Below are 25,102 nucleotides of genomic sequence, written 5' to 3'. Positions count from 1 at the left end.
GCCTAATAAGATCTTTGAAAACTGACTTTCATGTGATGTCAGTTACACACGGAAATAACTTCCTTTCTCATAAGTGTTGTGTATTAACTTATTAAAGGAAGATACTTGGAAATCAAGAGAATCAATCAAATAAAAAAGACAAATCAGTAGGTTACACGAGCCTCCAAAAAACAGCGAAATGACGTATGTATAATAAATGACAGATCAGTGCAGCATTACAACATAATTTATACGGCCTCATAAGACCGATAACTGACTCCTTCAAAGACCTCCAGCTGTTTGCAGACTTCAACAGTTCAGAAAAGCAACAAAATCAAGAGATGTAAAAGAGCTGGAGGAATCTATTTCACATGTTTGTAGAAGATGCCTTTCCTGTATGAAGTAGACTGAATAGATTAAGGAATGAGCTTTGTTGTACGCCACCTGTAATTAAGGACTGTGAATAAATCAACGCCTCCACATATCTAATTTTCTATTAGTAAAAATAAATGAACCAGTTCAGTGCATTGAATAAACAAACTCATACGACATATGAATAACAGTCAACAGTTACGACCTAAGTCACACATTTATTTGCATCAGGATGGCAGGACATTGTAGTTTAGGTTGTATTTGACGGGTTTTCTTTTCGTCATTTAAAAAAGAAAATCAATCAAATAATCTAATATTGTTAATATCGGATATTCTGAGCACTTATTTGTCCATGTTGGAAAACCTTGGAGCATAATATTGTGGGCCAACACATACTAGAAATCCTTAAAGTTCTCAAGGGTGGAAATTTGAACATGGAGTTCCATGACAACCAACCAACATGCTTTGTTGAGATTGTTTTGTATCGTTTTTTTCAATCTGTTTAATGGGTTTTTATTAAACAATTTCTTGTGTCACCAATAGTTGGTTGTGTGACTTGGGTATAGGTGTAATTACCTAATTTACCAATAAACATTTTTTTTTATGTCTGTATACCAACTTCAAGGTGATGCAAAGATAATTTTGCTTTATTGGAAAAATCCCCTGTAACATATTAAACCAACAAGCATCAATGTAATTAGTTACGTACGGCTGAAAATACAATAAAATTGCGATTATGAAACCAATAATTTCACGTAGCGTGCTTCTTAAATCTTAAAAATCCGGCCGACGTTAACACTCACAGAACATTCTCCATGCCTCTAAGTGAGAGGCGGGCTCAAGCCGCTCGGTATATTGACAGGAATGTCATCCAATCGGTTGCTTGAATTTGCCGGAAGCGGAAACAGTTTATTTCTCTGTTGCCTGTGTTGTGTTGACTTCTAGAGAGAGAGAGAGAGAGCAGGAAAAGAAGACTTGACGTTTGGATTAACCTAAATTGCCTTCTCAGAGTTATTGTCCCCGTCTCCCTCCTTAATTCTAATGCCAAAGGTAAACGATTCTAATTCTCAGATGAGTTTCCTGTAATAAAACCGATGTCATAAAGGACATGCGGAGAGGAATACACCCCCCGTAAAGTTAGCCTCTCCTGAGTCTTTAGCTCCTCTGCTAGCTAGCCGCAGTGCTAACGTTAACAAAATCAAGTTGCTCACGAACAAATGAATCAGTACTACGTCACATCATAAATAAATGGTGTGTTATGTGCTGTCCCCGTGGCTGCCCGTAGTCAGATAACAAAAACGGCCCCGTTGTTCTCCTGACAGCTGCTGAGTCATTAGCTAGCTAAGGTAACCGGCTAGCTAACTATTGTTGCAACCCAACTGAATCTGTCAGCCGGTTAGCTAGCTGAAGTTAACGTCCCGTCTTGTCGTTTTAAAAATGGCCCACGTTGTACGACCATGATTGTTTTAGTAAAGAACATAAATTGCTTACGGGGAACGCAGGCACTTGCTCCGCGTAGCGTTAGCCGAATTTAATTGTTACTCAATTGGAGCCAAGTCACGAGCCGTTGGGTCATATTTTTTATTAATTTCGTCACTTGATTGTGTTTGCCGTATTCATAATTATTAGATAATGACTTCCCTTTCATTTTCTCTTTCAGAAATTCGTGGCAACCTCTAAATCAGTCAATGGGAAAAAACTAACAATGTTCAGCTTTGAGGGAGATTTCAAGACAAGACCCAAGGTATCACTTGGAGGAGCGAGTAAAAAGGTCAGTGTCCTTTCACCTTTCACAGGGAAGGTGGAACAGAATGACAAAACAGGGACCGACTACCTGCTCCTCTTGAAAGCTCTCAATCAAATTTCTCCCCAATTTTGTGCATTGCGACAATTATAAAGCATGCTATTGTTTCAAGTGTTTTCAGGGTTTCTTGTGTTGTTTCTCAGGAGGAGAAAGCTTCTCTACTCCACCGCACTCAAGAAGAAAGACGAAAAAGAGAGGTGACTGATTTTGTGCTGTGCTGATCGTACAAACGGCCCATTTGTGTGTTTATTTGAGGGATGCATGGTGCTTGAGCAATAACAAATCAGTTTTTCTGCTATTTTGCACAGTCAATTCAACTTATATGCATGCAGCCCAACAGTAACGGTAATATTTCAGTCTATCTGGGTTTCATAGTCAGAGATTGTGTGTGCTAAAGTATGTGCTTTTATTACTTAGGATGAAAGGAAACGACTGAAGAATGCTATTATCATTCAATCCTACATACGTGGCTACCAAGACTTGAAACGACAGGTAAGTCTGCAAACACTACGAAGAACCTCTTTTGTGTGTGACCTTGAGAATACATTTTAGCAATATTATCGCAGGAAATTTAGGAACACATACAACCTCAATCTGTAGGTAGGTACTGGTTAGTGGAAGTAACTATTACAAGGGCTTTTGTTACATAGTGAGATTTGCCCATTTCATAACTTACAATTAAGTTGTACCTGCATTCCATTTCTATGCTTTTGGATCATAATGCAGCTTGCAAAGTACATGCGGTTGCATGCAGTACGCATTCAAACTGAACAAACTAGGGCTCAACGGTGCCCCTTGAATTCATATGTGGTGTGCAGAAGATTGGGGGTCCAGATATTCAAAATAGCTTAAAAACAGTTCATCCAACAGTAAGGATTTGCCTACGGTGGGAATAGTTAATTTTTCAGCAGGTGGCAAAAAAATGATTTACTTACTCCATAGTAATATAATTAATTATTTAAACAAGTCAGTGCAAACAAAGTGTTTTTGCAGAATGTGACCTTTTTACCTTTTTTTCCCCCAGTATGCCACCCAGAGGGCCAGGTTTGATGAGTGCGTCAGCCAGACGCAGGGAGGGAGAGCCTCGCGTGTGCTGGACGGTCCGGGTCTCTGCCTCTTATCAAGACAACTCATATTTTTCTACAGACAAAGTGTTGATGCACATAGATTGGTGAGGATTAAAAAAATCTCTTCATTGCCAGTGTATTGATTGCTTCCAGAGATTACGTTATAGTCAGAGTGGTCTAATGTAAATCTTACAAATGCTCTCTGTTTGTGTGTTGATTAAGATATGGTTGTGCCAGAACCTGGTGAAACACAACAGTCAGTTTGTAAAACTGTTGGTGGGCCCACAAAGACAGACATGTATGTTTCAGATCAAGAGGATCCTAGGCTTCTGCTGCAGGTACAGTACCCAAAGATGACAATAGTGGGTTCATATTTTTAGCCGCTGGATGCATGACCATTCATGCAACCCTGTTTTTATCTCTCCAGACTCCTACAGATGTGCAAGGATGACAGTCTAAATGTGGCAGTTCCCATGCGGATGCTAGAAATATTTTCTTCAGAGAAAACCTATCTTCCCATTATTCCCGACGCTAACTACGTAGCGTCATTACTCGAGCAGATTTTGCACTATATGGTACAGACAGGTACGTCAACTATTAATGTCTCGGCTTTGATTGAGGGAATGCCTAATTGATGAATTGTTGTGCCTGCTCAGTTTTGAGGAGGCACAACAAAGTCAGTACTACAGTGAGCTTATTCCAGTACGATTCATTTTCGGGGCTTTGTCAACTGCAGTCTGATGTACCGAAACCTAATTAGCTCAAATTGCTTATCGTTGTCTTCTTTTAATTATTTAACCAATTCTACACTCGTTACTGTTATTTTTGTTTTAAGCGTGTTATTCTGTGAGCTTGTGTCTTTAAATTCTTCCTCTGAATTTCTGCTCTCCAGGATACTACAGGTCGCTGTATATTCTTGTGAATCACCGGCTCCCCTCCAGTCTGGAGTACAGTGATGCTCCCTCTATCCCTATGGCAAGCACACTGTTGGAGCACATCCTCAAACCCCTGCACTTTAACTACTCCTCCTGCACAACAGGCGCAAGGTACGGCACCAGGCTCAATTAAAACTTACGTCAGGGCAATCACACAGAATGGGGCGGCCACTTTTTTGCCTTTGGTTCTGATACTTGTGCATCGCCAAATGCAGCAATCATGTACGAGACTCAGTGAGACAACGTTTAAACTGCTACTACTTACTGCTCCAGCTGACCTCACTGTGTGACCTCCCTCTAGAGGAGGCTAAAAACCAAGTGTCGCATAAAAGGATGATAATAATATCAATGTTGTCTCAAATTGCTGCTTTTTGATGCACATGCCAAGGCATGACTAGGAAAGTCTTCAAGTCTTTATCCATTTAATAGATCAGACCAACTACAGCAGTTTTGTTCCTTGCAGTCAGCGGCCTGAGCAGTAATTGCTTCAGAGGCCAATTTACAACAAGCCCATAAAAGGCCTCCGTGCTCGCTCGCCAGAGTGCAGAATATCAAGCTGTTTGCCCTCCGGTTCAGACGTTCTTAATAACAAACGAGAGGCAACTCCTTTTCTTCTCTGAAGAAAAGCAAGGCGGGAGTGAGAGAAACTTGTGTACACACGGACTCTAACAGCTAATTATCTGACTAGGCCCACCAGATGTGTGTGACTGGGCTACACAAAGCAGCCATGTTTGGAGACACAATATTGGAGCACTCCTCCGGCGGGGAGAGAGCGGGGTGAACTTACAACACCCCGTTGTGTTGGCTAATTCGCGTATGACCGCCTCAGTGTTTCAGATTCATCGCCTTATGTCTCCTTTGTCGTCTCGCAGGCAGTTTGTGTTCGCGGCCTTCACCAAGGAGTTCATCTCCCCACCGTTCACCGAGCAGATCTTTCACTTCTTCATCCCGGCGCTGTCGGACGTCCGCCTCTCGTTCCCGTTCGAGGCCTTCCTGAGCTCCCTGCAGGTCACCATCGGCTCGTCCTCAGCGCCACAGAGCCAGGCGCCGTGGCTCTTCTACTTTGTCCTCTCGGCGGGGGAGAACTGTTTAGGTGCGTGGCGCAGTTATTGAGAGCACGCCGTACAGTCGATGTACAAGATGGAAACCCGAGTGGTCACGGTGAGCCGTTTGTGTCTCGGCAGGCGCTCTGTCGGAGGAGGGCCTCCTGCTTTACCTCCGCGCTCTGCAGACGCTGCTGCCGCTGCTGCCCGTGTCAGAGAGCAGCAGCAGGCCGCAGGTGAACAGCGACTCGGAGGACGACGATGACGCCGGCCTCCATCCACCACCCAAGCAGGTTCGCTGCGTAGTGCACGCACCGTCATACGGGGATACACAAAATGATTTCTAAGATAAGAAGCAAGTTATAGTTACAGCCTCACGTTGACTCGCCTTGCCTTTCGCAGTAAAACACCCACTGGTACTAGTTTGGTACTTAGTAGTTAGCGTGAGTTTAGATATCAGAATCTGGATCTGGGCATCTCAGCATGATGTCACTGATACCCCCTGATTAGGTTTCTCCCTGACAGCATCTGCATTTGAATCTTCAGCCTTCAGGGGAACAGCTAATTTAATAATACAAATCAAAATAATACTATTAATTAACCACATCCCTTTGACATGGCGATATTTTCTTTCTTTTTTTTTTTCCCCATTCTTTCAACCCACGTTGTGTTTCCTTCTCTATCAGGACGACAGCAGAATCTCCGTTCAGCTCATCACGGAGGAGTGCGTCCACAAGCTGGACACCAAGCATCAGACCAACGCCCTGTTGAACCTGGTGTGGAGGGATTCGGCCAGCGAGGAGGTGTTCACCATGATGGCATCCATCTGTCACACGCTCATGGTTCAGCACCGCCTCATGGTGCCCAAAGTCAGGTACGAATACACAAGCCACGTTGTTACTTTGTTGTGTGAATGGCACGAAAGCTTTAGCGGGAAGATTTGGCAAGAAATGCTCTGCTGTAGCAGATACGTCCCCAAAGGCCTTTCTTCATTTTTCATTCCATATGATAACGTTTTACGTTTTCTTGTCGAGATGAGCCTTGCGTTTGGAGAGCTTGTTTGCACACCTAGCTGATTGAGAGGAAAACTGTGTCTTTATGTGTTTCCGCGCCGTAAGCAGTAATATAAATAACGGTGAAGCGAGGCAGGCAGTTATCAGTAGTCTGCACCCACTGGCATTTACAACCGGCAGAGGAAGCAGGGATGTCAGGAAAGCTGTCAGTTGTGGATGAGGGCAATTACCCCTTCTCAGGTTGATTACATTAGAGCCAGGATGTCAGAGGTGGTGTGTGTGTGTGTGTGTGTGTGTGTGTGTCTGGGGAAGGTTGATGGTGCATTGACTGATGGGAGGTGATCCAAGCTGAGCTTCATGGATGGTCAACCTGCTCTAGTTAATTATTAGTGGAGCCAGTTGCTGCTTGTTGATTGAAATGTGGGGATGTTGATGAAGATTCCCCGACATTACTTTTTGTGAAGGCCCTAGAATACCTAAAACCATGCGTAAAAGGATGAGCATAAATTTGCTTCCTCGGACATAAAAAAACGGAGACATGCAGCACGAGTCCAATTTTGAGGTATTGCCTACAAATTGGTGAAGAGAATATTGAGGAATTTCAGTGTAATTTGCTCATTCCCCTTATTTTTTTACGGGTTGCTCCTTGTCTTCGCTTTTACCATAAATCCTGCCCTTCGTCTTCCATCATTATTGGATATCTGTACAAAATAATTAGCTCACTGAGAAAGATTAATCACCGCGGGAGTGGACGGGATAGCTTTACAAGAGGCTAAGGGGAGCAAATTGCATCCCTGCCTTGATTTACAGCTCTTACAGCAACAAAAAAAAAAGAAGCTGGCCGGACGTCCAGCCAGTGCCTCTTTAACAAATATCTAAAATGCCTCATGACGATCATCTTCTTTTAGAGGACAACTTAGCTGCACAATGATTCGGGACCGAAACAGATCTTTCCTTGGTTTGCTAACTGTGCCCGCCCAGGTTCGTGGGTACAGTGTGACTTCCCTTTGGTTCGGTATTTGGTGTAATGTCCCTTTGACAGTTTGGTTTCGTGGCACTCTGCTGCTAACGAGGCTCGCTCTGATGAAAGCGAGCGCCGAAGGCTCCGGTCCTTCGGTTATTGTGTGGTTTCATGAGATAACTACGATGATCGCGTCGAGCCCGCTGAACAAATCTGCTGTTTCGGTAGAAATTCTCTTTTTTTCAGTCTTCACGTGTGTCAAATCTGACCCGAGCTCCGCTGCTAAGCGACGTTTTCTGCTGAACCAGAGATTCTTTTATTACTGTAAAATGAAATGATTGGGTTGTGATTCATCAAGCTGCTTTATGCACACACACACACACACACACACACACACACACACATGCACACGCAACCCCTTTTGATGTGTTGACTTCGTTTATTAGTGGTTCATTCCATGATTGAAATGGGGGTTTGGGTTCTCTCCGGGCGTAAATCAGCATGTCAGCTGGCATTTAGTGCTTTGTTTCCCATTTCAATCAAACACCCGCATCACTTGTTATGGGCCCGCCCCTCTCCTGAGCCTTGTAGTACTGACAGATGGCGTGTGCTCGCCGCGGACTATTTTTCAAGCCGTATTGAGGGGTTGTCTTGACACTCTGCTCCTAATGCTCATTTCCATTTTAGGAGTTTTGAATGAGTTTTGGTAGATTGAATGGTCAAATGGGAATATGAGCATTGAGATTAGAATATTCAGAAAATTCAGGGTTCCCTTTTTTCCCCGCTTACTCGGCTTTCTGCTTCTTCTGTCTCGTAGCTCTTGTTTCCTTCCTCGACCTCTGCTCCTCTCCTCTACCGAGGGCACGTGAGAGGCACGTTAAATTCAAGCATCCTTATAGGTGTCTGCACTGTCACTCTTAAACAAGGGCCTATTATATGCAGGGGCACTTTATTTAGCCTTTTAGCTTACTTACCACATTATTATCACCTGTACTTACCCTCTGTGTGAAAAGCCGGGCAATTTAGCAGCACACACACTTGAACAAAGAGCAGCTTCACACCTCGGTGCCACAGCCCGTTGAGTGCAGCGCGACTATAGCGAGGTATGTGGGCCCTCCTCAGTGTTCTCATGTAATTCCCCGTGAGTGTGCAAGCATGCTGGCGCTGCGGGGTCACGGCGAGGGCCAGGCCTCCCCTCCTCCTCCGTCCTCCATTGTCTTGCCTCTTGCCATTAAGTTAAATGGGGCTCCTGCAGGAAGCCGAAGGGCTGTTTATGACCCGAGCTGGGTATCCTCGCCGGCAACTAGTTTACTAATGGAAGGTGCCTCGCCTAAATAAAGCTTAATGGCTCATTTAATCTTTTTTTCGGCCCCGCGCAAGGTATAAAACGGGAGAGAAAGGCCAAGAACATTCTATGAGGGAAATGTCAGTGTCATTTATTTCTTCCCCCCGTGTGTCCTTTGGTCAACGGGGCAAATTTAACAATCCCAACATAGCAGACAGACTGACGGAGGGAGATTTTACTGTCCTTCACACTAATTGTGTCATCTGATTGAAATAGCTCACTAACTCACGTTTTCTGGTTTTAGAGCTTTGTCCCTAATCCTAATAAATGTTTACTTTTAATGCGTGTCTCTGATTCGTTTTCCTTCCCCCAGGCTTCTCTACAGTTTAGCTTTCAACGCACGTTTCTTGAGGCATCTCTGGCACCTGATAACTTCCATGACAACCAAAATGATCACCGGGTAAGCTGACAAGAAGCAGATTATTATGATGAATATACTTATCTTTGTGTACACATGGCCCTTACTTTCTCTCTCTGCCCCCTGTCAGCTCCATGGTGCCGCTGCTACAGCTGATCTCTCGAGGGTCCCCCATGTCGTTTGAGGACTCCAACCGCATCATTCCGCTCTTCTATCTCTTCAGCTCCCTCTTCAGCCACTCGCTCATCTCCGTGCACGACAGCGAGTTTTTCGGCCACGAAATGGAAGGTAGTTAACTCGTTGTCGGCGGTAACTGTCGATCGAGGGCTTTAAGTTAACCAGAGGAGCACGAAAGAGAGAGACCAGTGTGCAAGTGTACGTTTACATAGCTGATGGTTGTTTGCTGCTATATTAATACTGCACTCTCAAGCCTTTCACTCACTTTTGACATTGTTGGACATCACAATGTCTTATTGGGGGCACACATCCCACTGGAGCTACTTATCCTGTGAACACACTCCCATCACCCTCATTTTAGCAAAATTAACATTGTCCTTTGCTTTCAGCAGTCACACGCTGTCTTTGCCGCCATGTAAATGTGAAAAATCGATACCCGTGAAAGGCCGAGTACATTCTCCCTTTCAACAGGTCAGACGCAGTCCTCCATGATGCCCTTCACGCTGACAGAGCTGGTGACTCTGTCTCGCTGTCTGAGGGACGCGTGCCTGGGGATCATCAAGCTGGCCTACCCGGAGACCAAGACCGAGCACCGCGAGGAGTACATGGCGGCCTTCCGCAGCGTGGGCGTCAAGACCAACGCGGCGGTGCAGCAGCGGATCCAGGCCGAGCAGAAACGCTGGGTGCAGCTCTTCAAGGTAACGTGCAAAATGCCTGCCTGCTGCAGCTGGCTGTGCATCGTTTATTTTAGTTTCCTCATATTGGTCAAGAAAATGGTGTTTGGTAACCCTGCGATGGTAAACAGAAAACTTGTTTTTTCTTTCCATGTGGATTTTAAAGTTGAAAGAGACACGTTTTTGGCTTTAGCTTATGATTGTGTAGAATGTCTTGGTGGCACAAAGGAGGTGCCGTCAACCCTCACGGGAAGAGGATTGCGCCTTTGTGTTCCTCGCTAACTATCTGTAGCTATCCAGTTACCAAAGAGAATCGGCTGGAGCTGCGCGATCGGTACTTTCAGCAACAACAACAGCAACATACAAAAAGCCATGAATTCTTGGTCTCATGTTCTTTGCAATGTCTTTTACAGAAAAGCAGTTGGCAGATTGTCCCACGTCACAGACGTGTTAAACAGTTTGACCTCTGTGGGGGAAAAAATAATGAGCCCAACCACGCTTTCCCATTAGTTTACAACTAAACTACCAGCTGCTACAAGTTCTAACAATTAAACTCATGACGATAACCTGAGTTTGGTTTCATTCTTTTCTGCCGTTACCAAAAGCTATGATATGTGACACATTAAGAGGTGTAAACCTTGTTGCGCCCCCTCTGTGCATCGAAGCATAGTGACCTAACGCCGCCTCCTTTGTTTGTGACGATCAACCACGTACGCATGAGCAGGCAAGGACAAGATGGAGCGCTGCCACGGGTGTCATCCATTTGCTATTTACCCAGAAGTAATGAGGCAAAGGACGGCATTTTTATTCTCCTCTCCTCTTTTTGCTCATTCCACGCCTGCCTTTTGTTTTTACCCCTCTCCTTCCTTACATTCTCTATTGAGAAAACAATAATCAAGCACCTCAGCTCTTGGCTGTTTGTGTTTGACAAAAGGATTTAAAAGTGAACACCGGTGTGAAAGGTGGCAAATACGTGGAGCGCATGTCGGAAAATTTCATAAGAAATCTGCCCAAAGGCCTCTTGTCAGCTAAAACGACCCATTAAAGAAGTGGGGAGCAGGGGAAATGCATTTTCCAAATTGAACGGTGGGATTTACAGTCTGTTTAACGCTGCTGACCCCTAACACGCTAATGTTTGGTTCGTGTCATCAGCCGTCCCTCCCCATCTTTTATCACCTCCATTGTCGAGCTATCTATTTAATTGAAAGAAGTTAATTGAATGAAAATGATCAACTAAGCTTGTATTAATATTGCTAATGGAACTTTCCTCTTGGCCATGTTTGGAGAACGATGTCACGCTGGAGTTTGGGAAAGGCCCATTAAGGCTTGCACTTAACCCGATGGGCTAATTAAGGAATGCTTATTCATTCCCAGAGTCAAGGGGTAGGCCTGCTCCAAACCCATCGCCACGCGCCTCGTACAGCGTTTTGCACTTGCCATTATTGAGGACACACAGCCGTGCACCGATTGGCCGAGATTGATTGCCGCTTTGTGAAAAATGGCGTGCTTTAGAAAAGAACATTTCGATTTAAAATAATCTATGCTGGGTTAAATATGGAAATTCTGGCTGTGACTGTTATGGCAGACATCTACATCTCCTCTAACGAATCTTCATGAAAGCGACACGCATGGGGTTATTTTGCGGATGTTGAGTAGCCATAGCAACAGCAGAACCCGTTAGGTGCCGTCCAATCAAGCTTGAACCCAGTAATTGCGCTACCGTGAGGATGCAAACACGGCACAGAAATCCCCCCTGTAAGAAATGATTTTCGCATTCTTCATTGTTTCTTTTTGGAGAATGCATTTTTATTGATTTATATCACGCACGTGCAATGTTTATAGTAGTAGTAAATAAGCAAACTGACCTCTTCAGAATACAGAAGACCCCTGTTGGCAGTTTTCTGTTAGAATGAATGTGTGTGTGTGTACGTCAACGTGTATGAACAGTTGAATGTAGTTCACAGTGCTTTAACTGGTCGGAGGGGAGGCCTCCATGTGGATGAAAGTCCATCTTCTATTCAAGATGGCGTGAAGGACCAGTGTGACCCCCGAGCCTCCTGCGGGCCGGCCAAGAGCCACGCTGATACTTACAGCGCGTTGAACCCATGCTGCGTGGTCTTCTCTCTCTCTCTGATGGCTGATGTCAGCAGCAGACCGTGCCAGTAATTAACAAGGCTGGACGTTGATGGACAGGCGCGGGTCGTTTTTCTTTTATACGCTCCTTAAATGGCGCACTAATGGCTGAATTCTCAAATTGCTCTTCCCCCCCTCCCCCTTTTCTGAGCCAAGGCACGTCGTCCTGTTGAATATCCGATACTACTGTACTTCGACAGTACTTCACATGTGCCATTATTCTTACAGTGAAAAGGATGTCTTTTTATTGTATAATTGCCCGAGTTGTTGTTTAGTTCCCGTATGTGTTTGCTCCGCTGCGCAGGTCATCACTAACTTGGTGAAGATGGTGAAAGCTCGCGACATTAGACGACCCTTCTGTCCAGGAGGTCACTGGCTCTCGGTGGAGGTCAACATCCGCGCGGATAAGGTAATTCAGTGTTACTACAGCTTTGCATTTGTTCATTGTTAGATGTGTCCTTAAGTCATATTCCAGCCTTATTGTCTAATGAATTATTAATCGAGAGCCGCATTCACAAAGCTTCCTGAAACGAGTTGATCACAGCTAAATCACGGGGAATATTCAACGAATCACCGCTTTTCTGTGGATTTCCCTCCAAGTATACAATGAAATCCAAGTCAGGATTAAAGTTAATAAAGTAGTGATTTTGAAAGAAGAGTGAAAATAGGCAGGCATCACTTTAGTCCAAGTGCCATCATACCACACCTTTAAAGTCGTTGACACAGATTAAAAACAGAACAATCTAGTTGGAACTAGAATATGAATACATATGAACAATATGAATTAACAAGCAAGAACAATAAATGACGCAATAGCAACCACTGACTACCGGATGTAATTTAATGCTACTCGTGATGTCATTCTCTCTCTCTCCAGGTCACCCAGTTGTACGTCCCATCTGCGAGACACGTGTGGAGAACGCGCAGGATGGGTCGCATCGGACCCCTTCAGTCCAACCTCGATGGTAATGTAATAACTTAACTGTTTGACACGGAGCTATCCCTTTGAGACGAAGAAAAATGTAGAATATTGTACAGTAACAGATGCGTCAGCTTAATGTATAGTTCAGCGAATCATCCTAATTGCTGTCCAAAGTCACCTTGTCCATGTTTGAGTTTTAATATTCTATGGAGATGTGCATCTGTGTTATTGTTACCTTCCCTTCTTTGCTCTCTGTAGCAGATGGAGTGAAGCTGTTAGGGTGAAAATGCGCTGTAGGACTCGAAAATGATTCTCTCTTAACAAGGGATAATGTACTGTTTTTTTTTTTTTGCTTGGAAAAAAACCTCCCTGATAATGTAAAGATGCCATTCAGAGCACTTCCCATGGATAGCGAAAAAAACTGAAAAGTCATTAGCCTTCCCCCGTTTCAACAAAGATATATCACCACATTTTCTCTTCATTACCTCAATTAGGCACTCAGAGGAAAATACACTGACGCAGGCAGGGCTTCCTCCCAGGTTTCTGTGAAGCATGGTGTGAAAACAAGCTGATAACAATGTGTGTATGATCTGCCTGGTCCCACTCACAGGCTGTATGGGATAAATTCAATTAGCGTGAAAGTACCTGATGAACTCAGCCACATCTGGTGCATGTGTTTGTCTGGCCTTTTTCTCATTTCCTTAAATGGACGGGCCCAAGGCTGATGAATGAGCAACGTATTGACCGCTCCGAGGCCATATCTCTCCTCAAAGATGGAAACCTGATGGGGAAAATGCAGATCAGACTGACTAATTGAGCAGAATAATTGAGCCGCAGTGGTGGCAAAGTGAGGAGAGTGAAGAGCGGTTTAGCTATTGTGGCTAATTTAGTTTAGTGGGCTAAACCGTATGATACAGAAGAAAACATCAGCATAATGGATAAGGGCCGGCAGCTGGGGGGAGGGGGGGGCATCTGAGTGTTGGGTTAATTAAAAGGCTCTAGGATGGAGATGTCTTTAATGGCTGGCCTGTAAACGGGGCACTAGGTCTTACTTACAGAGCTTGTGTGTGGAGTATTCTCTGAGCAAGTCTGTCTTACTCCTTGTCCACTTGTAGTTGACCCTGACCCTTGAACCCCGTGGAGGAGAAGACTAAATAATCTGTGTCAATGTCCCTCAATTATTACGAAATCCCAGGAGGCAACAAGAAGATTCTCCAACTTTTCAAACAGTGATTGAATAATCATGTCCACATGTTGTTTTTGCTAAAGTAATTAGTGATGCTTTAATAATATGCACAATAAAAATCAACAAAATATTATCAAACAAATCCTAAAATTACTTCACCTTGATTGAGGTCCTGTGACTTTGAAACAAGGAGACCAGCGGGCAGCTCGCTATACTAAAAAAATAATTTGAATACTTAACTTTGATATAAAAAAATCGTAATGTCTGAATGTGGTTGATATTTTTGGTGTGAATGATTCTTCTCTCCACAGTCGGTTTAGAGCCTCCACAGCTGTCTGTGTCTGAAGAGAGACATCTGGCCATCCTCACGGAGCTCCCGTTCGTGGTGCCCTTTGAGGAGCGAGTTAAGGTAATGCTCACAAGCACAAGCAACACGTGCATCTAGATCTATTATTTTCTATGCGTTATTCTTAATGGGTTGTTTTACTGATATTCGGGTGGTGTGTTGATAGACCTGCCAAGAACTAGGGTGTGTAGGTACAGCGCTGTCCCTGGTACTGAAACCAGTCAGTCTGAAGAATGCCTGCTCTTTTGTTTGATATGCATAAGCTACTGTCTATTTACTCATGCATGTCATTATTGCACATATTGTAGCGATTTGTATTGGATTTTGTCATCACTTATTTGACAATTGAGAAGGAAAGAAAAGTGCAATTTAAGGTAATAATGACAGCAGGTTTGAGGAAAGTTGTTATGTGTACTATTGGAGTTGTGTGCACATAGTGGTACAGTCGTCCTTATACATTTGTATTTCTCACTGAATTACAACTTCATTGACTTTGGTATAAATTTATTTGATCACCAATCCTTTTTTCAAAATTTTTTATACCCTTTTCCCACATTTGATCTAAACTACCAACACAAGCGTTCATCAAAGACAAAGTGTGCATGATACATAGTACAATCCCAATACTGGGAATTAAACATTTTTACAACTCAAAGGATTTGTCGCTGACCCTGCCGCCGGGCTAACACCTGTCTTGTAGATCTTCCAGAGGTTAATCTACGCTGACAAACGGGACGTGCAGGGGGACGGGCCGTTCCCTGACGGCATCAGTGTCACCATCAGACGCAACTACATCTATGAGGACGCCTACGACAAACTCTCTCCAGAAAACGGTACGGCCCGCATCACGCTTTAGGTTAAGATTTGACATGTGCCTCTTTTTGTGGTGTCAAATATCTCACACAAATAGCTCCCATGCACATGGCCAATACTCTCGCCGTTGTGTTGTAGAGTCTTATTGCGTGCGAGGGGAGAGAATGCGTGGAGTGGCAGATGTTGACTCTGTCACTGAAACTCTCCTTATGTTCCATAAAAAATGAAAGGTTCCCGTTAGCGTCGAAGATGAAGGTTAGCTCTCTCCTTGTGCAGAGTATTGAATTTCGGTAAAGCATAATTGTGGTTGCGATTATTATAATGGACCACATAAAAGCAGAATCAATTATTTTAAGTCACCTCTTTTGTGTTTGAATTTGAAAGGGCACTTCAGTGGGGGCAATCTGATTAAAAAGAGTAGTAGGGGACCTGGGCTGAAGACATGATCTATATCATTTATGTGTCTATAAGTTATAGCTGCCTTGATTTATCACTGTACATTAATTATTCTGAAAGATGACCTCTTATAGAATTTGATTTGAATATTCTGCAGGTCAAGAAAGAGCTTTCTTCTTGATGTTTGTTTAGCAGAAACAGCTGATGCACACAGATTTAAATGGTATTGGAATTCTGTTTTTACATTTTTCATCTGTTTTCTGTGTTTACAGAAATTACCAGATTGTCACATATTTGAGACTAAAATGTTGTACTAAAGTGCACAATCGAACTGGATAACAATAAGGGAGCTATGGTAAAATATAAAGGGAGAGCAAACAAGGACATACACATTTGCATCTAATATCAGAGGAGGAGGATATAGGCTACATGTTACACTAAATCTCAGCAACCCGGACTGAAGAAAAAGCTTTATTTCTGTTGGATCAAGTGAATCCAAATCCATGAAGTGAAAAAGATTTGGAAAAATCACAGCTCTAAAGTTCAGTGTTTCCCTGAACATTATATCCCCCAGTCCGGAATATATATATTTTTTTTAAAAGCAGCCACCTCCGCCCGGAAACGTGCACACATAAGTTTGTGTATGCGTGCCGCTCCCAGCGGACAGACTATTTACTTAAACTCCAGTGTTTTCCCCATGGGGAAGCACTGAAGTTGTTTGACTCCACATCTTTGTTGTTTTACCAGAATCATTCTAAAGTGACGAATAAAGATCTGAAGGTCTCAGGCGCATGAATCCAAAGTCCCAGTTTATTGTGACCATTACCTTGATTGGATGATGTTTTGTTTGTGTATTTATTATTTTTATTATTTTCTTCTCACAAATCCCTCCTCGTGCTCTTGTGTCGTCAGAACCCGACCTGAAGAAAAGGGTTCGCGTCCATCTGCTGAACGCTCACGGACTGGACGAGGCCGGCATCGACGGCGGCGGCATCTTCCGCGAGTTCCTCAACGAGCTCCTGAAGTCGGGCTTCAATCCCAACCAGGGCTTCTTCAAGACCACCAACGAGAGCCTGCTGTACCCCAACCCCGCCGCCGAGATGCTGGTCGGGGACTCCTTCACGAGGCACTACTACTTCCTCGGCAGGATCCTCGGAAAGGTGAGCTACCCCGGCCCCCGAGGCTCGATCTGATGATGAGATTAGTGTCCTTTTTTTTTTATTTGAATGAAGCTTAAAAACACCAGAACAAAGGGAGAACATCCAAAGATGTTATAGCGTGGTCAGTATCGTTAAGTCAGTGTTCGAGGTTGGCACACGCTGCAAATATAAACGGGTCGTTTGGTTGTTGGTTTTTGAACCGGACGCAGTTGAGAGAAATTGCCTTCGTTGGTTTCTGGGGGCGAGAACTTTGAGCCGGCACTTCTGCAAGCTTTAGTTTAGTCAATTAGCCCGGTGCATAATCTGTTGACGGCATTGTTTTTCTGTCGCCTCCTTCCTGCGATGGCACTATTTATTAGGGCCTAATGTTTCTAAATCATCCTTAATGCATGTGGTAGTGATTGTTTATCAAGATTCCTCATGCGGGGGGGGGGGGGGTTATCATCTCAACCCGGAGAAGAATTACCTCATGACAAGCGGTCGCCTCTCAATTAGGGCTTCCATTAGCCGATGATTCCTACCTCTTGTTTGTGTAGTGATTGCATTTGGCTGGCACTAAATCAGCGAGCCCACACAGACAGGACATAAATAAGCGCTCAAAGCACGTGGTAATAGCATTTTGATCTGTTTTACAGTCGGGGAACATCCAGGTCTCTTCACTCTTGCGCAGTTCGAGATGGTCTGGTCCACTTATCAGTGGATCGTAACTCCTCCTCCTCTTCTTTTTCTTCCTGTGTGTGTGTGTTCTTTACAAGTGATAAATGACCAATCGGCAGCCAGAAGCTTTCTGCACCCACTCCCTAGATATTGTGCTCTCGATAGCTAATGGTTCAGGCAATTAGGAGAGGGGAAATTAATTTGAATTTGACTTTCAATTAACCCTACCTTAAGTTCCTCTTTCCCCATAAAAATGGACGTTTGAATGGCCGTCTGAGAGGTGTATTGATATTTGTTTAGTGCCGTCATTGCCTTGGTAAAAGGCCCCCGTTTATAGGGATTGGGATTGCATCACTGCAGCCGCGGCGCGCGCCCAGTGCTCATTGCGGCTCAAAGGACACAGGAGATTAATATTGTTAATTAATGTCCGAGGCGTGCCATTGTTGTGGAGGTGATGTATTACAGGCAGGAGTGGCTTGTCTGGGGGTACTCACTGAAATGGGATTGAGCATCAGAATAGAGGCCGGCCCTCATCCTTCTTCCTCACTTGTCCACCCCGCTGTCAAGCGGAAAGATTTAAGCCGCGCGGGTGGTGAAACGCCAAAACGGGTCTCTTTGCTCCTGTGCCTCTATCCCTCCAGACTTCAGACGGACGAGTTCATTTAATCTTGAACGTTTTACCCGACATGGTCTTTGTCAAAATTTCTCATTATGCAATATGGCCGGCAGGAGGCTCTCTTTGTGCCTCATTCGTCTCTCATTAGCACAAAACCTCCAACCTCATCAGCGCTGGCCTCTCCACTCCGTAAACTGTGTGGGTGAGGAAAGTTTCTTCCTCCTCGTCCTCCTGCCAGTGCCTTCTTACTGATCCGCAGCGGCTGAAGGCACACGTTATTAATAGAGATGCTTCTGAAAGGCATTATAATTTTATTGATTCTTAATGCAGTAAATTAAGGAATGTATTTGGCAGCGAACAGAATGCACCTGCAACATTGCTGGCATTTATTCCACCTGATGGTGCCGCGATCCGCTTTAATTGCGTCGCCGCTGCACTCACTTATATTAAAAGGCCCGGGGGCCATTAAAATTAATCCTTTGCAGCCCGAGTCATTTTGGCACAATTTCTGGCAATAAACACTCATAAATAAAGTGTGTGGCGTTGAAAAAATAAGGCCACAGGTTTTTTTCCATACACTTATTGCTGCCTCTTCCCGGCAATAAGTGTTATTGATAGGTTTCAAGGGGCCACCCGGCGCATATGGTCTGGAACGAGCACCGGCCGCGAGAGAAATACTAAGTGGATTATTTTGCATAAAAAATAGACAATGTTTGAAGTTGCCCAATTAACCTGTGTTTAGAAAATAGCCGTGATTTATGTGTGTGCGTGTGTGTTTAAGATGCATGCATTATGGAAATCCTTTGAGATTTATAATCCATTTAGCTGATGTGGTCAGGGTTTTTAGCGCTATCATTTATAAAGACCTGTATATTTTAATGCCTCCAACGGGCTCTTTTTTTTCCGGACTATTCCAGTACATTAGCTTTAGCTTTTATGAGTCACCTGCCCAGCTGTGGTTCTTAATGGCGTTTGAGGTCAAGGTGAGAATTGGCATTTATAAAGTTTGAGGCGGGTGAAACCGAAGCCCGTGAGTATTAAGATGGATCATGTTTTCTGTTTTGCTCCCGGATTAACTATCTTATCGCTTCATTCTTAGATATAAGATCTGTAAGCAAATATAAGGTTGTAAAAAGTGCTTTGTAATCAGATTTCTGAATGTGTAAATCATAATGTATTGCTCGCCACTTGACGCGGGCAGCTTGTTTATCTAATCATCATGTTTTATTCAGTGATACACAAGCAATAAACCATTCCTGTGGTTAATCTTCCTGGCGTTTGCACTCATTGAGTGATGATGGCGCGGCAATTTACATGAATGAAGAGTAGCCTTGTCCTGCAGTCGTCCTCCAGTTAACAGCCACACTTTTCCCTCCAGGCTCTGTACGAGAACATGCTGGTGGAGTTGCCGTTCGCCGGTTTCTTCCTGTCCAAACTTTTGGGAACCAGCGCCGAGGTGGACATCCACCACCTGGCGTCGCTGGACCCGGAGATGTACCGCAACCTCCTCTTCCTCAAGAGCTACGAGGGCGACGTGGAGGAGCTGGGCCTCAACTTCACTGTGGTCAACAACGACCTGGGAGAGGCTCAGGTGACAGGGGTTCGGGGGGGCGCGGGGTGGGATGGAGTCGGATAAATGATTCACACGTTCCCTTATTTATTTCCATCTCTCTCGCTCTCTCCCTCTCTCGCTATCCCCCCTCCGCCGGTCAGTACCTCTCATTCAGCCATCTTTCCAGCCTCCTGTTTAGTTCCTCTTTGTGGCGTTAATAATTCATTCCCCTCATGATGAACCACTTTTCAGCTCGCGGGAGAGATAAAGCACGTCGCCACCGGAGCTTGGAGGATACACAGCAGCTCTGTTGACCTTGCCAACCCCCCCGCCAGCCCACCCCCGCCCACACTTTCGAGAAATGATCTGGGGACACGCCTGACAGAAGCAACTAGCCGCTCTTAAGCACGTCCCCCCCTCCAAAGCTCAAGGCTGCGAGGACGAGCCGCCCGGCAGCACTCTGAGTCACTCGGGCCCAGACCCCGGCACTCTACCCCCCCCGGGGGCCCCTGTTTGCTCAGGGCCGTGTTGGCTCTCCTCAAACAACACCTGAAATGGTCGAGTTACAATGGGGCCCTCCCGGTCGCAAGTAGGGCATCGCAAACACGATTGGGAAAACAATTTGTGAAAGATTAGGCACACACCCGGGAGCAGTCTGCCCTGCATTTGCCCTCGTGAGATAGCCAAAGCAAGCAAGATAAGGACAGTAATTCTCTTACATTAGCACATAATCAGAATCCCCTGTGGGGGAAGACAAAAAAAGGCTGAAAATGATTTGCTGTACGTGCATTCGGCGGACGGACAAAATGTTGAACAGCTTACTTTATAATCCAATCTAATTTAATATCGCCGAACCAAATACCTTTTGTGAGGCTTATCAATCATTTATTGTTAAAGACTGCGTCAGAGAGCTGCTGATTCACCTCTGTTGTACATTTCTTACTGTTGTTCGTTAAACAAACATCTGCGACCGTCAACATGGGATGATGTCACTCCGGCCCCGTAAAAAAAAAAACCCTTTTTTTTAGTCTTTTACGTTCCTGTTTTGTTATTTTCTTTGACACTGTGAATCTTAACGGTTCCAACACCCATGTGTGTCCGCAAATAAAAGAACTCCAAGTTGTACAAGTAAGAAGTAGTTGAAGTAGTTAATACATAAGATAGAATACGATTACTGAAAAAATGCTCTGGAGAAAACCGATTTTCTTTCCCCCCGCTATGACGTCGTCAAGCACCATGTGAACAGAGATGAGCACATCGTATCAAGCTCTAACTGCTCTATAGATAATGAAAGGAGAACTGCAGGCCAAATTGTATTGGACCAGATGTTCATTGGATGTGCGACATTTAGACACACACACACACAGAGCCGTACCTTTAATCAGAGTGCTGGTGGAAACATTTTAATTACCTTTCTCTGATTGAATTAAATTCAACTGGCACAATCAGAAGCACTTTGTTTGCTGGTTGGTCATATGGCTCCTTGGGGAGACGCAATGATCTCCATAATATGATCTGCATAGTGAAGTGTGCCGTATGGCCACCACCAGTCACGTTGTATATTAAATATTACTAAGACGCACAGGGAAATATTAAACTGTGAGGAAAACCTTTCGACGCAGGTGGTTGAGCTGAAGCTGGGAGGCAAAGACATTCCTGTGACCACAGCCAACCGGATAGCCTACATCCACCTGGTGGCCGACTACCGGCTCAACAAGCAGATCCGGCCTCACTGCCTGGCCTTCAGACAGGGCCTGGCCAACGTGGTCAACCTGGAGTGGCTGCGCATGTTCGACCAGCAGGAGATCCAGGTAACGGCGTGCGGCGAACCCGACGGGGCGTTCATGACTCGCACCGACGCACGACTTATGTTCCTCCACCCGTCTCTTTGGATGCATCTGTGCAGGTGCTGATATCCGGGGCTCTTGTGCCGATTTGTCTCGACGACTTGAAGAATTTCACAAACTACTCTGGTAAGTGTCTGATGCATGAAAATAGTTGTGTTACTGATACCTAAGGGTCAGCCCGACGTGTGAGCCCTGGGTTCACGGATATCAATTTCTCCATCGTGGGCTCCCGTAGGCGGGTACTCTGCCACTCACCCGGTCATCCAGATCTTCTGGGAAGTGGTCGAAGGCTTCACAGACGAGGAGAAGCGCAAGCTGCTGAGGTTCGTCACCAGCTGCTCCAGACCGCCCCTGCTGGGATTCAAGGTGAGGTTTTCCCCTCGCTGCGTCTTTTCCTCCCGATACTTGCCCTGCATATTTAGACCTCCCCGTATCCTTTGTTATTGGCGGGCTCTCCAAAGCCCGAACGGAAGGGGCGGGTTCCTCGTTAACGAGCTTGTAATGAAAATTCCTCGACTGATAACAGCCCTGAAAATGATAATTTCCAAATTAGGCGTATGATAAGAAGTGGCGTCTTATCGCCACTTCCACTGCCGTTTGATAGTTCATGACCTTCCTCTGTTGAAGAACTTCCTTACCGCCGCGCTGGATGTGTGGGCTCGGTCGGAGATCCTGGCTGGACAAATATTACCAATCAGCCCTCTGTAGCAGGTTGAACTTCTGAACTTTTGCCTTCTGTGTGACACGGCGGAAAGCAGCAATTTCCTATTAAACAAACACGAGCGGGAACCATGTCCCTGTGCTTCTAGACGGTGTTTCCAGCAGTGCTGAATCATTACTGCTATTTCTGAAATTATTTCCTAATTGGAAGCAGTTTCACTTTCTCACAGACTTGATTTGTGGTACACTTAGGTAGTTTGAGATGCGGCTGGGGGGAGTGGGGGGGGGGCGGAAAGTGTTGCCTGGGGCCATTAAAGAGTTTTTTATGTGTCTTACTTCGTCCAACCAGAAGCTGTAATCGGCATATGATGGGTTTTAGTGCTCTTCATGACTCTCAGTAAGTCAAGAAAACCCAAATGGAGTCCTGCAGCAGACTGAGGCAACCGAAGCCCTCCTTAAATTCCTTTGCCGTACCTTCTATTTGGATTTGAGAGTTTCCTGCTCTCCACATTTAATCAATTTGCCGCCCCCCCTCCCAATCCGTGTCTCCTCTCCGGGCAGGAAAGGGCGGTAATACGTGGGGGAGCGGCCCCTGACCCGGCCCTCAGCCCGAGCCAGCTAAGCCTTAATTAGCTGTCGTGAAACGGCCCAGGATTCATTAGAGGAGAAATAGCTCTGTCAGGAGAAGCCATTTAAAAAAGATGATGGAAACTCGTCTCTCTTTTTTTTTTGGTCCAAAATGATAGCCGTGGTAATGGCGCTTTCTCAATAAGCAACGATAGTTTAATACGGTAATTGTCAGAGAAATGAGGTCGTAACAGCTAAGCCCCCGAAGAGCCATTTAATCGGGCGAGTGCGGCCACGGAGGCGCAAGCGCTCCCTTTAAATAGCGGGGGGAAATCGGGGTGGAGGAGTTTATTTTGTCAGGCCCGGCGTGTGATGGAAACGCTCCGTGTCACAGTCTGCAGATGAGGTGGCCTCATCACGAGGAGGCTCGAAGAAAAGCCAGATCGACAACATGAAATGACCATTCCTTCAAGCGCCTCATCCGAGGGTCACGCCGTGGGGCAGTCCCCCCCCCACCCCCCAACTCAGTACCCTTCAAAACGCCAACCCGCCCTCCTAAATGTATACTTCCGCTGTATTAGCTCAACGCTTAATGTTTCTTTTAACATTCGTCCCCTCGTTGACGTTGACATTTATTACCTAATCTCGGATTGCGTCTCGTCATTCCTTCCGTCTCTAAATGCCTCCCCATTTCTCCGGGTTTAAAAAAAAAAAAAAATGTAACGCCTTTAAACCTTTGCACGCAGGAGCTCTACCCGGCCTTCTGCATCCACAACGGCGGCGACGACCTGGAGCGCCTGCCCACCGCCAGCACTTGCATGAACCTGCTCAAGCTCCCGGAGTTCTGCGACCAGCACCTGATGAGGAACAAGCTGCTGTACGCCATCGAGTCCTCCGCCGGGTTCGAGCTGAGCTGAGCTGAGGAGGGAAGGAGGCGCAGGCTCCTCTGAGCCCGTAACCACGGACACGCCGCCGCACAACACGGCTTCGGAGGATAGAGAAAAAAGTCCATTCAGAATCACAAAAAAAAGAGAAAGTAGGGGAACAAATGATGCACTGACCTGCCTGATTTACTGTGTGTGTGTGTGTGTGTGTGTGTGTGTGTGTGTGTGTGTGTGTGTGTGTGTGTGTGACTGTGTGCATGCGTGTGTGTGCGTGCCAAGCCGAGGGGTGAGGACATGATCACCTGCAGACTGCAGCAAAAAGGGGGTTGGATGCAAGGCTGAAGCGTGGACAGCTTTTTTTTTTTTTTTTAAATCCTTGTTGCTTTTAAGTAATTTAAATGTTTAATCACATGTCAAAACACTTTAGAATGCGCAGCGACGTGTGTGGGGGGGGCGGCGGCGAGTTCAGCGGGTCGTGAGCTGAAACGCAGCAGCTGCTGCTCGCTGGTGTCATGGAACAGGAATGGGAAGTTATTTTTCACCAAAGATTAAGTGGCATCGCATAAAAAAGGCAATATAACCGCGGAGGGACTCTGAAGCCTCCCTGTGGCGGGGGCCGAGGGGCTTTTGTGCACAGCCTTCATGTATCTTCACATAGAGGTCATCGAAACTACATTTCTCCTGCGATTATTATTACGAGTGAAAACACACACACACGCACACACGCGCCATCTCAAGTTTGGAAATGTATCATATTGCTGGACTCAATTTTGGGGGGGGGAGATATTATATGATTATGGATTTGTGAATATGTATATGTTTACAACTACTCTTGTATTATTCAGTATTTGTACAGGTTTGTTTTTTCTTTCCTTTTGTGTGACGAATGGAGACCTGGTGTTTTCACACAAGCGGCTCCAAGGTGAACAATCTCCTCCCCGGGTTTGTTCTGAGGGATCAGCAGCCACGTCGATCGGTGATCAGTGTACCAACAGGGCGGGAAAAAAAAGGAGTGTGTGGAAATAAACCCATTTTTTTTCTCTTTGCGTTTTTTTCTTTCCAAAAGAATCTTTTCTTCTTGCTTGTAATTTACAGTAATGGCGCAAGCATAAAACCGTGCTTTCTGGGGAAAGCTCCTGAGTTTTATGGCCTCTGACATATAATTAAAGAAACATCCAGTTAAGAAACACTGAGCAGAAGTATTCTGGCCTTGAGATGCATTATCGGGCTGAGCACAAATCAAGGTTGTGTGCGTTTGCCATAAATCTAGCTGCCCTCTGATGCAGTACAGCTCAGGAGGATATTCATCCCTCTTTGGACCGGGTCCATCCTCTCCATCCTCTCCTCCCTCGTGAAACAGCCAACTCTGCTGCCCCCCCCCCCCCCAAATCCCCCTCCTCTCCTCTCAGAGCCCAAACCCCCTCGCATCCGCCGGGCCAGGGAACTCAAAGTGATAATTGGGTCTTAAAAACCAGACTTGTCATTGAAATGAGGGATTCATCTCAATTACTATGAGATTTATTTAAGACTATTAACGTTGTGATGGATTATAACTGACAAAGTTAATGCAGGGTGTTGTGAATCATCGTCAGTGCGCAATATACTTTAGCTTCCTCGTAGGCCTTTTAAGAGCTA

The 25,102-nt window shown here is 45.3% G+C and overlaps 1 protein-coding gene across 1 annotated transcript; it reads left to right on the top strand.

Moving 5' to 3' along the window:
- Window positions 1-1,280: 1,280 nt before the first annotated feature.
- Window positions 1,281-24,509, top strand: ube3c (ubiquitin protein ligase E3C). Its single transcript, XM_037456549.2, has 24 exons — window positions 1,281-1,401; window positions 2,012-2,122; window positions 2,299-2,352; window positions 2,573-2,647; window positions 3,180-3,326; window positions 3,445-3,560; window positions 3,650-3,807; window positions 4,115-4,268; window positions 5,030-5,250; window positions 5,342-5,493; window positions 5,887-6,074; window positions 8,833-8,919; window positions 9,008-9,165; window positions 9,526-9,752; window positions 12,166-12,270; window positions 12,739-12,826; window positions 14,281-14,378; window positions 15,016-15,148; window positions 16,437-16,684; window positions 19,336-19,548; window positions 21,132-21,320; window positions 21,416-21,482; window positions 21,592-21,722; window positions 23,330-24,509. The coding sequence occupies exons 1-24, from the start codon at window positions 1,393-1,395 to the stop codon at window positions 23,498-23,500; spliced, it is 3,300 nt and encodes a 1,099-aa protein (XP_037312446.2). The 5' UTR covers window positions 1,281-1,392; the 3' UTR covers window positions 23,501-24,509.
- The last annotated feature ends 593 nt before the right edge of the window (window positions 24,510-25,102 follow it).

This window comes from Pungitius pungitius, chromosome 19, assembly GCF_949316345.1.
Source record: "Pungitius pungitius chromosome 19, fPunPun2.1, whole genome shotgun sequence".
Taxonomy (NCBI): domain Eukaryota; kingdom Metazoa; phylum Chordata; class Actinopteri; order Perciformes; family Gasterosteidae; genus Pungitius; species Pungitius pungitius.
Note: the sequence above shows the minus strand (reverse complement) of the source record. Positions and strands in the feature narration are given on the sequence as shown.